The following is a 16,040-nucleotide window of genomic DNA, read 5'->3' on the forward strand; positions in this document are numbered from 1 at the left end:
AGTTCGCTCGGAAAGCTCTCGCAATCTCTCGTCGCGCTCTCGGTTTTTCAGCAATGGGAAAAGCTCCCAATGATTTTCCCTCGCAAATTGAATGAGTCATCAGCCGAATGAGTCATTGATCCTGCAGGAAAACCTTCTTTGTTCAAAAGACTGTTGGTTTTTTTGTATATTAATCAGTCTAATTTTATATTATCCTTTATGTTATATGAAAATACATTAATAATTGATTACAATTTACTTACTATTCTCTTACTCTCCCACTTCCCCCTCCCCCCACCCCCAAAATTCTAGCTCGTCTAATTAGATTTCATACCCTCTCAACCCCAGAAATTTTCATCAATTTACTTTTAAAATCCCTACTAAATTAGCTACATTTTCGCGCTCTCTTCATTCTCTCTCTCTCTCTCTCTCTCTCTCTATAATCTTCGCATGCTTAAATATATTATTATTAATGTTGCAACATTTAAAAATGGCATTTTTCTCACTTCTCCTCCACATATTTTGTTACTATTAATCGTTTAAATGTCTCATTTATTAAAATTACTACATCTCTCTATACGTTTTTCGCGCGCTTTGCCACTAAGAATTATATGAAAAGAAATTAAAACTTGTGAGTACTGACCAATTACACAATAAAAAAATGAACAATTAAGAAATGTCTTTGACTTTCTTTCCTCTCCCAATCTTTGTTAAAATCAATTAAATTATATATTTGTGTACTTTTCGTCCCCTCTTTCTTAAATCTCTTTTTACCTAAACGAATCAGTCAATTTATTTTCTTCATTTGTATTCCCCAATTTATACAATTACATTGAATTATACCATTAAAAAACTCAAGAGTTCGGATAATTTTTTTCTTGCATTACATCCCAATTTTACTCTCTAAAATAATATACAAATAAAAAAATGTGTCAATAAAAATAATGATGTAACAAATTTTCAACAAAGTTCCTTCTTTTTGCATAATAAATTTTATACACACAATAATAGGAGGAGATAAAATAAAGTATTTAGAATGAGCTTTTTTTCATCTCTTGGGAAAACTGAGAGGCGGCAATAACAAAAATTTACACTAAAAACTATTTCTTAAAAAGAAAATTTCTCGCACAAAATCTCTTTGTGAAATTCATTCTTCTTTTATTATTATTTCATATTTCTATGCTGAGATTTTTTTCGTCCAATTTCTTCATACTTTCTTTACGTAGTTTTTTTGTTTTCTCTCTAAATTATAAGTAATAAATGCAGTGAAGCGATTTGAAAATTAAGAAATTTGTAATAAAGGGACAATATTAAACTTACTTGCATGGCTTTTTTCCAAGAAATAAATTACAAGGACACCTGGTAAATTGTTAAACGTTTTTTAATCATCTGTTAATCATCTTTCCACCTTTTTTTTGCAATTCCGTTAAGCGATAAACTAAATGATTTATGCCTACTTAACGAAGGGTGTTGACTTTCTTGACTATATATTTCGTTAATATAACTATTTCTCAACCATTTTCTTTCTCTTTCTTTCTATCTCTGTATTTTTTTCCATTAGAAAGCATTTATATATGTTATAGTTTTTTTCCTCTTCAACGTTGGAAATTTTGAAAAAAATGTCTAAAGAACGCGTTTTTCTTTTATAATTATTTCACGCGAAAGTGTTATTTCTCCATTTTAGTAAATAGTTTTTCTGCGCCTATATATTGAGTCCTGAAAAATTTCCACTTCATCTCTTGTCCTTATGAGCATTTTAGACAGGCACCTTCAACATCAAAGTCCAGTACCATCAACTTGGTTTCCTCCGTGCCATTGCGCGAGCCCACGGCACAGATTAACTTCGTATCATTAGCCCTGTTGGGTGGAAAAGAAGACACACCAATTTCAGTCATATTGCACCACATTTTAAGACAAAACCACTAACCTTATTCTCCACACAACACCTCCCGATCCACCCGAATCGAGAGCCACTAAATTCCTAATGAATTCACCAGTCTTAACATCCCACAGCTTCACAGTCCCGTCATCGGAGCTCGTGATAACAAAGCGAGAATTAAATTGCAGGCAAGTAACAGCTGATTGATGCTTATTTGGTCCTGAAACACACATACACACACATATAGATGAAAAGAGTCAGATTGTGATATTCATTGTGTGATCATCTCTCATTTTCAAATTCTACCTGAAAGTGTTTGTAGGCATTGTCCCGTGAGAATATCCCACACTTTGACTGTCGAATCGGCATTCCCGGACACCAAAATGTTCTGCCTCAGCTCCATTCCTGACGTGAGACTCTGATGTCCCATGAGAGTGTGCTTGCAGCTGCCGGTTTCCGCGTCCCACACGCGAATTGACGTATCCAATGACCCAGACACCACATGAATGCCGTCAAACTGCAATGAAGAACGAAGAACACATCAAAGCCACTGCTATCAATCTACACACCACTTGTTGATGCGCCTCACCTGAAGTGAGTACACCCGATTTGTATGGCCCTGAAGCGTGTGGAGACATTCAGCTTTCTCTGGATTCCACACCTTCACCATATAATCGTACGCCCCCGAAACCACCAGCTTGCCGTCATACTGCACACAGCGCACCGCCGCCAAGTGGCCCACAAGGATGTGCAGACAGATGCCACGGGTCACATCCCACACTCGCAACGTGGCATCGCGAGAACCACTCACGACTCTGCAGAGAAGAGAGAGAGAGAATGGAATGAGGAGATAATATGCCTTAAATCTGTACACCATTTCTGACTATGTGATTTCCTCCCTTGGCATTAGATCAATTCAAATCCTTGACAAACTTACTTGTTGCCATGCAAATGCATGCAGCGCACTGTCGACGTGTGTCCGTAGAGCGTGTGGATGCACTGTCCAGTGTCTGCGTTCCACACTTTGAGAGTCCTATCAGTACTGCCGGAAATTATGATGTTCGCCGACATCTGAGACGACCACACACCACCAGTATGACCGACGAGTGTTCGAAGGCACTGCAAGAACAAATCCCAATTAGTCGAGTGAATCATCGCGCGGAACATCATCAATAACAATTCCTTACCTTTCCCGTAATGGCAGACCAAACTTTGAGGGTGTTGTCATCAGACCCAGAAACAATTCTGTTACCGCAGAATTGCAGACACGTAATAACATGATCATCGTGTCCCTTGAGCACCTTTGGCTCTCTCACCGGACGCGAGCGCCAATTCATCTCGATGATGCTCTGCCGAATGTACGCCGCCTTCCACGGTGACGAAATGGGTGGCATATTTCCAGCTCGGCCCCTCTTCGGCCTATCCGTGGCACTCTCAATGATGATACTCGCCCTCTTGCACTTCTCCTTCCATAACAAATTATCATCGCAGAGAAAGCGCCAATTTCGACACGTCTGTGCCGCCCTCAGCAGATCCTTCGGCTCCAGATACGACAATACTTGCAGAGCCAACTCTTTGGGCAGCAGCGAAATGAAGTCACGCTGGAACTGTGGCTCAATCACCTTCATCATGTGACGCACCTGCGTCGGCTCGCACAGATCAATGAGACGATCCAGAGCCAGCAGACGCTCAGGCTGCGTCCAACGCTGAAACTGCATCAACCAATCGCCCAACTCTGGTGGCGGATTATCTTTGGTTGGGATGATCGATCGCGGTGTTCTCTTCTCGCTGGTGCTGGGACTCGTGATCGTGGGTGATGCTGATGGTGACAGCAGACCCACTGTCGCCTTTGCTCTGCCCTCGAGCGTGATACGCTTCCTTCCCGAGCCACTCTCCATAAAACTCCCGTCCAAATAGACAATCTCACTAATCTTCCGCTTCCTACTCACGCGCGGCGTCTCAGCGCCACTCGTTTCGTGCACGTAGTCGTACGTGTAGCCAGACAGATCAACATCACGCGACGGCAAGAGTTCGTCCTCGCTGCTGGCAACCTGCATTTGGAGAGGAAACAGTCATTTGAAAAGGATTCGGTTGGATAACAAAAACACAGCCTACTCACATTCTCCTCATCTGTGTACTCTCTGCAGGTGCAAACTTCCTCCACATCCGATCCCTCATCGCAATCCCCCCACGCGTCGTCTTCACCGAAGTCATGTTCAGACTCTGGTGGAATTGTTATGGGCGCTTCAGGCTCTAGAAGAGCGGCCTCCAGTGGCTTCAAGCGCCCCGAACGCCTTGATGTGGACGCCTCAGACGCATCGCCGAGCAGACTGGAGTAGTGCGCCTTGCCGGAGTGACCCTGACCGTCATCCACATCCAGATAGGCACCCGCCGCCGGCAACTCCAAGTCCCCGTCGCCGGCATATTGACAGGTGGGTGATGTCTGTGACGAGGTGGTCTGCGTGGCAGCTGAAGAGGTTCCAGCGGAGCCTGACGGACCCGGAGCCGTGCTTGTGGACGCACAGGCTTTGCTACAGCCCGCCGTCGACGGCCCACCCGCTACCTCATCCCCTCCTGCCGCCGCCGCCGCAGCCATTGGTGTGATGTATGGTGCTATGATTGAGGATCGATCCGAGGAGAGACTATCGTTGGAATTGTGATTGACAATGGCATCAAATTGCACCTCCTTGGGTGACTCACGATCCTCCACATTGGCATAGAAATTCGTCCGTCGACACGTCGTCTTTCTCTGACTATTTACAATTGACTGAGCACCCTCCTGATCCATCACCCCGTTACCCTCATTCGCCACGAGGCAACTGGACAAATTCACCTTCACCTTCGACGTTCTCACGACGCTCCGACTGCTCGTTGGCGTCGTGGAGGTACAACTCTCACCGATCGCCTGCAAAACGAGAGAGAGAGAGAGAATAAAGACACATTTTGTAGTACAGAACTTTGCTCAGGAATTTCCCGGTGGCCAGCAAAAAATAAGCCTCCCGGGAAGTGATGCGATCTTTCACTTCTCACTCTCGCAAACAGACACACACAAACACATATGCAATCGCTTATAATCTCCGATGGCCTTCTGTCGTGCGCGATCTGGAAAGAAATTCACCGGACATGCACAAGCGCAACAGTGAGAGAGAGAACCGGTATTCTCTTGGAGAGCGACAAATGCCAATTAATTTATTGGTGATCTTGTCTCAACTAGAAGATCACTCTGTCTCCGATAAATCTACAATACGTGAGTCTGATCTTGTATGCAAAACACAGCGCGATTGCAGTCTTCCTTCTCCTCCCCAAGTCGCGCCGCCGCACAGCCGCAAAAAGGCCTTCAGAAGAAAAACTCTAGAAACTCAATTTTTAGTACACCCAAAACCTCACTCACCTTCTTTCCCTCCTCACCGGCACTGCTGGCGTAATGATTGGAAATATTCAGCTTCAACTTATCTTCAGTCGTGGCCACAGCGTCATTGCGTATGATCACACCACCAATCAGTTGTTGCTCACGCTCAAAGTCCCTCCGCTCAATTGCATCCATCGATTGCACATCATTCTCATCGTAGATCGCATCCGCGGCGTGATCTTCAGGAGCGAAGAGAGCCGCCGGCGGGACCGACGATGCAGGAGCAGATGTCAGCTCCTCCGGCTGGCCATTGCCCTCCTCTTGCTGACCATTCGAATCCTCTTCTTCGTCAGCAGCTGCACTCGCGTGCCGCACTTTTGGCCCATTTGCCTTGCTACACGACGCTCCACCACTCGTCTCTCCATCGCACTTCCGCGCTCTCTTGCAAGACACTTTTTTCACGCACATTCCATCCACCTCATCCGCAACCTCTGTCGCCTCTCCCTCCGCCTCGTCCGCCTCCTCCGCCTCATCGCACGCCATCATTCGCGGCGAATCCCCGACACTCTTTCGTCTCACCTCGGACGATGCACCTGGAATGAGAAGACACGGCCCGAAATTTTTATTAACGTGAAATCACCATCTTTTCGCCTTTGCACGCGATCTTCCCCGAGAAATCTTCTCTCCCAGTCGTCTGTGTGCCTCCAATCAATGAATATTCATCTCCTCATTGATCGCATCTGCTCTGCAACATCGATCACACTTTTTGGCAAGCGATATTTTTAATATGAAAGGCTTATTTTGCCGGAATTTTTGGCAATTAAATTTCAATCATTCTCTTCTTGAGGATGTTATCAATAATTAATATTGGCTCTTTTCATCTGCAATTTTTAATATAAAACCATGAAACACTCCCAGCTTACTCTATTATAAACTGCAAAACTCATCGATTGAGCAATATTGTAAGTATTCAATTAAAACGATTTGAGATAAAATGGCTCTTTTCATTAATATGACAGAACTCTAATGCAAAGTCTGAGTTTTTGGAGATGAATAAACTCTTTGGAAACACTTTCAAACTTATACTCCATAATACAAAATTCGATTTCACGTCCCTAAAAAATTCAGCAAAAGATTTCATCGAATTCCCCTTTTGGCAGCTGAAGCCCTAAATAGCAACACAATTCCACACACTCACCTTTCTGTCGGTGTTTCTGCTTTGTGGACTCGGATGGTGGCTGTGCCGGATCACTTTTTTCACCATCATCATCATCATCATCGTCATCATTGTGGTGAACAACAGGTGTTTCGAAAATCATCTCCACTTTCTCATTATTTGACTCTCCCTCCGCCTCGCATTCCATCGCCGGCGGCTCCTCAACGCGGGGCGCATCGGGGAGTGTTGGGGACATGGCCGAGTAGCTGGGTGACGAGGACACCGCCCCATTGAGATCCGACGTGGAGTTGTTGAGACTGACGAGGGGCGTATTGTCGTACGGCAGGGAGTTAATCTCATCACCATCACCACTGATTATCAGCTCATCGCCAGAATCATTTGCCACATCCTGTGACACCTCTGAGAATTTCGAATTATTTATACTGGCAACCACTACGCATTCCTCCGCCATTATCTAAACACTATCAATTCTCGTGTGTGTGCCTGCAAATAGAGAGAGAAAAAATCATGGCAATTACTCAAAAATGTCATTGCGCGACTCTTTTTTTTTCTTCCACACACCCAGACATAGTCTTCAACCTAAGTGACCTCGTATTTAGATAATTTTTTGCAGCCAAAATGATGATCTGTGTATGAATAAATTTCATTGCATGGGATTTTCACTTCTAAAAGTGCGGTGAGAACATTTCCCTCGTCTCTTTTCACCCAGGTAAGCAACATTCAACCAACAACGGCGGCCCATGAGGAAGAGGCGCAATCTTTTGACAATGGCAAGAGAGAAAGGGGGCCCAAGAAAGGGTGCCTCATCCATTTGTTATGTACGTATCTCTCACTCGACTCCTTTTGCCATCAACGCGGCAATGGAAGATAGAAATGATGCGCGTTTATCTTCCCTCTGAAAATTCAGCATAAACCAATGGATGGAAGGAATTCTTTCACCTTCCCATGATCTTTGGGATTTTTCTCAAGGTGTTCGCGTCATGTTCATGGGAATTTTTGCACAGAAAATTACTCTCTCGCTCTTTACTCACATCTCAAAACAAGAAGATGAAGAGTGTGTGCAGTTGTCTTGTTCAAGAGAGATGAGGCGAAAAAGGGTTGGATGATGATGATAAAGTGGGTAAAAATTGTTCGTTCGATGTGCATTTTCCACTAATTTATCTTATCTTTGACACGTACAATTGCGTCTAGAAGGAATGTGCAAAAGTACACACAAACACATCACACATTAGAAATTGGGTGCATTTCAAGCAGAAAAACACTCTTTTTCACACTTCTTCCTCACATTATGCAAAAATTCCTACAAAAACCATGAATTAAGAAATGTGTCAATGATGCTGAAATAAATCCATTTCCCCTCTCCTTTTCAGCACAAAATTGAGGAAGTACAAACAACCATTGATATGGTTTCTCTCCTGAGAAAGTTGATCTGCGCCCCTCGAGTTTTGCATGCTAAAAGAAATATTTGCACCTTTTCTCACATGAACCTCGCAAACCGTCCAAGAGGCCAAGAGAACAATGCATCTGGAATCACATTCACACTGAGGCCATTCATTTGACAATAATTCCCTATAGGGAAAGACGGGACCACTGCAGTGTCTTCATTCAAACACACACACACACACACACACATTACGCAGTCAAAATAGCCCAACATTTCCCTACACCTTCAAATTCTCCTCACCACCGACCCTTTTGTACACAACAAGCATTGCGTCTGGAAAAGTCTTTTGAAAGGCAAAAAAGATGTTGGAGAAAAAAACTGAGTTAACAATAAAATCGAAATCGAATGAGTGAAGCAGGTATAAAAATTCCAACAGGTAGACAATTAATAATTACACGGTGAGAAAAAAAAATAAAGCGCTGAGAGAAAATGACGTTGAGAATCAAGGAGAGCGCGCTATCAAAAATTACAGGCCATCACCAAGCGCCAATTTGACCACTTGTGATCCCTCAAATTTCTCATCCCTCTGAGATATTAAAATTCCTAGCATAGCAAATGTGCCTCACAACAAAACACTGCATTTTTTCGACCCACACACACTCCAATTAATTAAAATACAATTCTTGGGGGATTTCTCTAAAGAATTTTTCTCACACAAAAAATCTTCCTCCACAATGCTGATCAAATTGTGGGAATTTTTCGATCGTCTACAAAAAAGAATCTCTTCCCAGAGACAAGCAATAATTCTCAAAATGACTGAAAATTGCAGACAAGCTGAAGAACAGACAAATAAAAAAAACAGGGCAAAATTACACCCGCAAAATTATTTCTCTTTTACACATCCAAAGTCTGTATTCACCTTTTGCGATCTTCACGAAATTCCCCTTAAATGATCGTATCGATCGTGAGGATTTTTTTCTCTTACTATTCTCTCAAGAGATTCAGTTTGGAATATCTAGAGAAATATTTAAGCCATTCACACAATTGTGGTGGAATTTTTTTCTTTGATAAATCCTACATCTTAGGAACACACAAATATCCCTTCACAAATCCCTGCATAGTTAAAGAATTGAACATTATGTGCAATAAAGCAAAAAAAAACTTTGCAAATAATCAGAGGAATATTTCTTGGTTATATCTTGAAAAGTATAGTGAATTCTTATCAAAGTCACAGAGTTTATTGAAATGTGAATCTCTTTTTGAGAGAGCATATCACGATGAAATGCAAAATTAGTTATTTCCAGGGTTGTCTGGAATTTTAAATCTTTCTCTTCTTCTTAGTAAGAAAAACTCACATTCTCGGGACAAATTCCAACCATGAAAATCCGCACTTAATGATCTTTGAAATCTTGCTGAGCTGCGAGTGGAAGACAATTTCACACTGAAAGGGAAGATACAGAGAGAAAATAGTGGCAGGAGAGACGCAGTTTCTCCTCTGGAAATTTATGGAATACAGACAACACATACACAATAGACAGACCCTAGTGAAACTACGAGTATCCTGCCAGAGATCAATTGATCTTCCATTTGTTGGTGTGCGCACTTTATTGATGCCACATTGTTCCAGCACAGCCACCCTGTTGCATCTCCTTCTTTCTCTCCCTCCGGGGACAAATGCAGGGAGACGACGTGAGTGGAGAAGAAACCACGGGGAGGACACATATTTAAAGGTAAGAGATACCTGGGAAGAAGACATGATTGAGTGAGAAAATACATTCTTGAGACCGCGCCGTAACCAAAAACTGAAAAAGAATTTTTTCCGTATCTTTCATGGGAATTTTCTGATTTCTCTCTCTCGCTTTTCGTTTTGTCCTCTTCTTCACTCGCATTCGATGGTCTGTTAATTCAACTCCATGTATAGCGCGACACGACGATCATCATTTTATTATACACCCAAGTCTCTCCTCTTCTTAGCTCGACAATAATAATAATAATAATATCCAAGCCTCTCTTCTACATCTTCTTCTTTTTTAACGTATTTAAACATACCCAAAGAAGCTCTATGTGAAGGCAGAAAGAGAAGAAAAAAAAAAAACTTGTCAATACTCCACACTCTGTTGAGGGTGTGAGACTGAGAGATCACATTTTTTTTAGCTGGTGGGAAACAAGCGAAAGAGAGTAAGAATGTTAGAGACACGCCACGAAGGATGGCACAAGGAAAAACGTCCAGCAAGACCCAAAGCGATATAATACAAAAGACCGAAGAAGAGACCCCAAATCGAAAAGCCAAGCAAACATACCAGCTCCCAAAGATCGCGAGAGCGAGAGAAAGACAAGAGGAGATCATGATGGTGAAAAAGCAGGCACATTTTATGTGATGTTCATAAACAAGCGCGCGCAAAGAAGAGGCAAGAGAGTGAGAGAGAATGGTGGGAATTTTTCCCACAGCCAGTAAGAAGATTCTCACACAGTGTGTGACACAGAAATCTTTCGATTCAACATCAAAATATTGTACGATCTTTGACCACACAGACAACTCACGATTCCCTCTTCATTTACAAACAACACAACACAACGCAACAAATTCGCCCCCTCGCAAGGCGTCGCTTTTCATATTTTTCGGGCGTGAAGAGATCACAACACTTGAAAATATATACATAGAATAGCCATCATATGATCGATGATTACAAGCCGTGAACAAATTAAATGAATACACTCTGGAATAGTTAATGCCTTAAGACAATTTGTCTTAATGAAGACATTTCCTCCTGTAACCGCTGCGGAAGCCACTTTAAATGTCGTTTTCTCTCCACATATTTTCTATGCGCGCAAACCCATTTGGCGGCGGGACGTTAAATATGTATATTCTCTCACGTGTGTGTTTGATGGGAGAAGAATTTTGTAAACTTCACCATTTGACCTTGCTTGAGAAATGGTACACTTTTCTTTCAACCACCAAACAAGAGATAGAACAAGAAAATCACCTAATTTCATATACAATTTCCTAAGTGGACACCTTATAAAAATACCTTAAAGCCGCACCTCAAAATAGACAGATTTTACACACAGTGAATTAAATGCACCACTGGCGTCATTATAATTTCAAATCAATATCTTCCACCTCAATCTCTTTCCTTCTCATGCTTTAGCCATTCCGACATGGCGTGTGAATTGAGAACTAGAATACAGATTAGCGCAGCTTCCTCGCATATTCGATCAATCTCCAAACGCCTATCATCTCACCATCGTCGCGCGATCGTACGAAAGGTTTTTCATATTATATTCACTTGTGTGTTGAGTAAGAAAACCTCCTCTTCCTGTTTCAACCATCGACGATCCTTTTTTATATAGTTTATGTATATTCCACACACTATCGACAATTCCCTCACTTTTGGGCCTCGCTTTCAATTAAAATAAGCACCTGTTTCTTCCCTGTTCTTTTTCCACCGTTTCTCTCTCCGCTTTTTTCTTTCTTTTCAACACACACGGCATTCCCACCATCCACGCGGAGAGGAGAGAAGTCGTTATATTGAAATATAAAATGTATAATGTGGGTATAAAAATTGTGAGATGCAGTATGGTGGACGGCAAAGAAAAACCACATGGAAATACAGTAGCGAAAATTTGTTTAGGAAATTTGCGAAAAGAATCAGAACTTTATGAGAAATGCGTAAAAGGAATGCGAAAATCAAATTAAGACACTTCATATTTGGCTCTTAATCCACATTATAACCATAATACTGACTGGGATAACTACATTAAATAATGAGTTTAAAATGTCTGGAAGATATTTTATTCACATCATTTTAATGCACAGTAGGAAAGGGGTTCTAATTGCGTTTACATATTTTCTAGCATTCAAACATTCTCTAATGCCCAGAAAACACAACATTGTAGCGATTATAGCACACAAAAAATACTCTGAAAAACCGAAAAACCCAAGAAGAAACTTTACCCAAAATTTCTGAGATACCCTAAACTAATTTTCGCTACTGTATTCGTAACGAAACATGGTTGAATTTCATACATATAAAACCGCGCGCACTGAAAGAAGCCGCATTTATAGCAATTTCAACAATCCTATTTCAATTTTCCATATATTCTTTTTTCCTCTTCTCTCGCTCTCTCTCTCTTTTTCCTCATCATCTTAGGCCACTTTTCACGCGTGCAACACTATTTTTGCACTTGCATTTGCATTCTTTTTTTCTCTCTTCTCCATTCCTCTACACTTTTGTCCATACATTACATATATATGTATGTTTCAACCTCAACCAGCAGCCCAGCAATCTGCGAGTATTTCCATATAGCCAATCTCAATGTTGCTATGCTGTGTGTCTCATTAAATTTCTGTAACAGTGGGATTTTTCGTGACGTCTCTCGAAGGCGAAGCTCTGAGATCCAACTTGGCGCAAATATTCAGTGTAAAATGATTGTTAACAGCCTTGAAAGTTGATGATGGCCAAAACGAAACAGCGTACAGGCAAATTGTGCATAATCAACGTGTTTGTTGTTTGGTGGCAGCAGCTTTTTTATTAACAACACAGCAGCCCAACAGAGAGAAAAGACATTGGGAAATTCTTTCAACGCCCCTCAAAAAGAAAGAGACACATTCCTTAATTTCACCTCCAAGCCAAAAATTTCTTCCCATCTTCTTCTTTTTATATCCGCGAGAGTCTCTTTTTTCCCACCATTAACCTTTCTTAACCATAACTCATAATCATTTCCAACCATTGCATTCTCAAACCGTGAAAATTGATCATTTTTTCCTGTGTTGCTGCGCTGCGCCTCGCATTGGCCAAATGAAAGTCTCTCTCGCACACACGATAAACTTCATTTAGCAATGAACAATCGTTGCTCATCATTTTTTCTTCTTCTTCTTCATTTGTACAATCAAATAAGACTTTCAAATTAAAAAAGTGAAGCTTCTTAATATCGATTTTAAATTCTGACGAGGAAATTCCTCAAATCTCATTAAATTACGTCCCTATGTCAGCACATTCTGAAATCCTCTCATCTTAAGGTATATTTTTATCTTCTGCCAATCATATTCCCACCCAACAAGGGGGAGAAAATCACACAGAATAGTGTAGAGTAAAACATTTGGCACTTACGCCCTTCTCAAGTCTCTTTGATTAATACAGCTTTAACTCTTTTTAAAATTAAAAGAAATACTGAATAAATCCTGAAGGGACATTAAGGCAAAATTGAACTCATTCCACAGACAACTTCGGCTGCAAATTCTGATAATTTCCCATCAATCTATCATCGTTGTACACTTTGCATTCCTATCAACAGACACACACACACACACCGATTATAATATTTATGCAACGACTCAGAAAATCACCCATAATTTCGTCAAAACTGCGGCATATTTTATGCAAATGCTCAAAACGAAATGACATTTATTGAAGAAGCGACTACATAAAAATCTCGTTATTTGTGCCAACTGCTTTTTTTGACTTCAATCTTCCGCTGCAAAAATTTATCTGTAGCAGTTGTCTTGGGCGAAACAAATAAATCAACCCCCCATTTAAACAAAAAAAAAAACATTCATACAAACTTTCTCTGCGCCAAAAAAAGAGAGTAATATTGCTCTAGTTTCTTTTTTATCGTGCTGTATGTCCTCTCCCATGGGAGAACGTTTATTCCAGGAGTGGACAAAATAATACCAATTATTGCTGTCTCTTTAACTATTCATCAGATAATTCCCCATAATATTACACGTGGAAGTGGATAAATCAATAATTCATTCACTGAAACGGAAATTATTTTCTTGCATTTTTTAAAGCCAAACAGGAAAAGTCTGTAGACAGAAAAGATATATATATATATATATATGTATATATCGAGGAATATACATTTGGAGGAGTCCCAAATCAACGCTGATTTATCAGACAATTGGCCAACAAAAGAGAAAAGAAGAAAAAAAACTCTCCCTGCTCTTGAATTAAAAATCGATTTTGCTGGATTTGCAATTCAGCACAAGGCGACACAGACAAGATGAAAAGTGCTCTCCTTCGATGCCTTTTCTCATGATATGCCATTGGAATTCAAGGATCACATCAATAAAGTTATTTTCATAAGGGACACTTTTCACCTGGAGAATTGCTTAAAGAATATTGGAAGATAATATAATATTTCTTTATTGCCCACCAGACAGCCTCTCGGCGACCTCTTCGTTTCGACAAAACTCCCAAACCTTTATTGCAGCTCCGCCAAGGTCTACAACAACACAGTCTCCCTTATAAAAGAATAAAATCCCAAAAATTAGGGAGTTTAGGCGGCTTTTTGGGTGCGGATTCGCTGTCTTTCTCTCCCTCCTTGTCTCTTCTTCTGTTTGTCATGAAACATTTTTAGTGATGAAAATTTCCACACGAGCAGACAACAAACGCAAGAAGAACAGCCATGAGCAGGATTCCAATGAATTAATCGATCTCTCTAATCATTTCCCGCAGCATCTCATCGCTTTTTTCCAACTCTTCCTCCTCACTTCTTGGACTCTCTTGTGGCTCCTCGAGTCACACAGAGAAACACACACACACACACACACTTTTCCAACCACCAGTGAAACGCGCATGAAGAGGACAGATGGAGTGAAAAGTAAGAAGTCACCAGACAACATCCCAATTGAAATAAGCCCCCGAAGAGATGTATGGAACACAGACGATGGTGAGAGTGTCTGTCGTTCTTTCTTGCCTCCACTGCTTCTCCATCGTCATCATCAACGGCACGGCCTTTATCCCAATTGATTGTAACATCTCTCGAAGCTCTACCAAAAACACGTTGACTTTGTCCACCACTTCTTCGGCTAGAGATGGACAACAAACAGGAGGAAAGACTCTATCTTTCAGAGAAAAAAACTCCACACAATTAACTTTTCTAATAACCCTTTCTTTAATTGCGAATGCAAAGAATTCAGAGACATTTTCTAGTTGTAAAATTGTCGAAAGCGTACGAAATTACCATTTTTATCAACATCTGTCGTATTAAGAAAGTTAAATTTATGCACTTTAAGGTTATAATTGCTAGTAAAATGAGTGAATAAATGCTTAAAAATATTTTTAATATCCTTTGGGGGGCGAAAAATATGCACAAACAAGAAAATACATCGCAATAAGCCTAATAGGTCAGTATTATCCTTTATTCCAATTAATTTGACAAGTCACATACTAAAGTATCCTTTTGGTGGTTGAATTTCCCATTAAAATTTAATAAAACTCTCAAATTTTCTCCAGGAAAAGTAATGAAAGTGTACAGAAGAGCTTCATTTATGAATTAATAACCTTCCTAATAAACACTTTAGGTCAGACAAATAGGAAGAATCTCTCAAATTGAGTGACAAACAACAAAGATATCTCACCAAAATTCCTTCCAATCACTGGAAATTCTCACTATCACAGTCTCAAAGAAACTCTTTCTCACTTCAACTTGTCCTGAGCGCCAGAAAGGATCCCCCGAAAGGGCGCAGGGCTCAATAGGGATGGAATACTGACACAATGGCGAGAAGTGTTCCCAGGCAGAGCAAAAGCCACCTCTCAGGGCGGCTCCACGCACTGTTCTGCCGACTGTGGCTGCTGAAGATGGTCCAACGAATAAGGCGTGGAGGAGATGAGAGGAAAAAGAACAGCGAGACGGCTGAGAAACAGGATGTAAGGGAGAGAAGAGAAGACTTGAGAGAGCAATTGAGGACAGAAAAAATGGGCCGCAAAGGCAGGTAATCGTCGGGGTTGGGAAAAATTACTTCCGGTAGGAGGAAAAGGCGATTTTCCAGGGCTTTTCTTGAGGCTCTGCTCTGATGGTTGGGCAACTCCCGGACTCGTGGCACAGCGTGGGAAAATGCCCCCGAGTGGGCACAAAGAGCACTTTGAGTGCACGAGTGGCGGGCATTGGTTTCAGGGCGTGTCCTTAGCCACCTCGTGGTGTGGATGTGGGCGATCTGTGAGCCCCGGAAGTCCCAGAAAAGTGCGTGAGATGCAGATGGGGTGAGAAAAAGTCACACTAATTGCGCACAACTTGTCACTGATATTCTCACTTACCTCCCTCGCCCGTGCACTTTCCACCCAATGTCCTGCAATTACGGCACTACACACGAACTTTTCCACACATTTTCAACTATTTACAGACCACAGATAGGGCACAGAAAGTCACTTTTTCAACCTCCGCAAGCACTTCACGCGACCATGGCAGCCATTTTTCACCTTTTGAGAGCTTCTGGCAACCAGTGCCGCCAACCGTCAACACTGAGCAACTCTCGCCATCGCGGCCAACT

General features: G+C 41.5%; 1 protein-coding gene across 1 annotated transcript; it reads right to left on the reverse strand.

The window, feature by feature from the left end:
• Nucleotides 1-180: 180 nt before the first annotated feature.
• On the reverse strand, nucleotides 181-15,971 carry LOC132256696 (F-box/WD repeat-containing protein 7). Its single transcript, XM_059753193.1, has 10 exons — nucleotides 15,808-15,971; nucleotides 6,406-6,867; nucleotides 5,250-5,800; nucleotides 3,978-4,763; nucleotides 3,046-3,909; nucleotides 2,796-2,977; nucleotides 2,448-2,673; nucleotides 2,165-2,375; nucleotides 1,907-2,078; nucleotides 181-1,836 (listed from the first exon to the last, which is right to left on the reverse strand). The coding sequence occupies exons 2-10, from the start codon at nucleotides 6,833-6,835 to the stop codon at nucleotides 1,725-1,727; spliced, it is 3,534 nt and encodes a 1,177-aa protein (XP_059609176.1). The 5' UTR covers nucleotides 6,836-6,867; nucleotides 15,808-15,971; the 3' UTR covers nucleotides 181-1,724.
• Nucleotides 15,972-16,040: the final 69 nt, after the last annotated feature.

This window comes from Phlebotomus argentipes, unplaced genomic scaffold, assembly GCF_947086385.1.
Source record: "Phlebotomus argentipes unplaced genomic scaffold, Phlebotomus argentipes genome assembly contig_17, whole genome shotgun sequence".
In the NCBI taxonomy this organism is placed as follows: domain Eukaryota; kingdom Metazoa; phylum Arthropoda; class Insecta; order Diptera; family Psychodidae; genus Phlebotomus; species Phlebotomus argentipes.

Excerpts from the sequence above, each read along its gene's own strand:
- LOC132256696 (XM_059753193.1), bottom strand. The coding sequence starts at position 6,835 with ATGGCGGAGGAATGCGTAGTGGTTGCCAGTATAAATAATTCGAAATTC. Across the intron at positions 5,801-6,405 it reads GCAGAAACACCGACAGAAAG|GTGCATCGTCCGAGGTGAGA; the intron begins GTGAGTGTGTGG and ends TTCTCATTCCAG. Across the intron at positions 4,764-5,249 it reads CCGGTGAGGAGGGAAAGAAG|GCGATCGGTGAGAGTTGTAC; the intron begins GTGAGTGAGGTT and ends CTCGTTTTGCAG.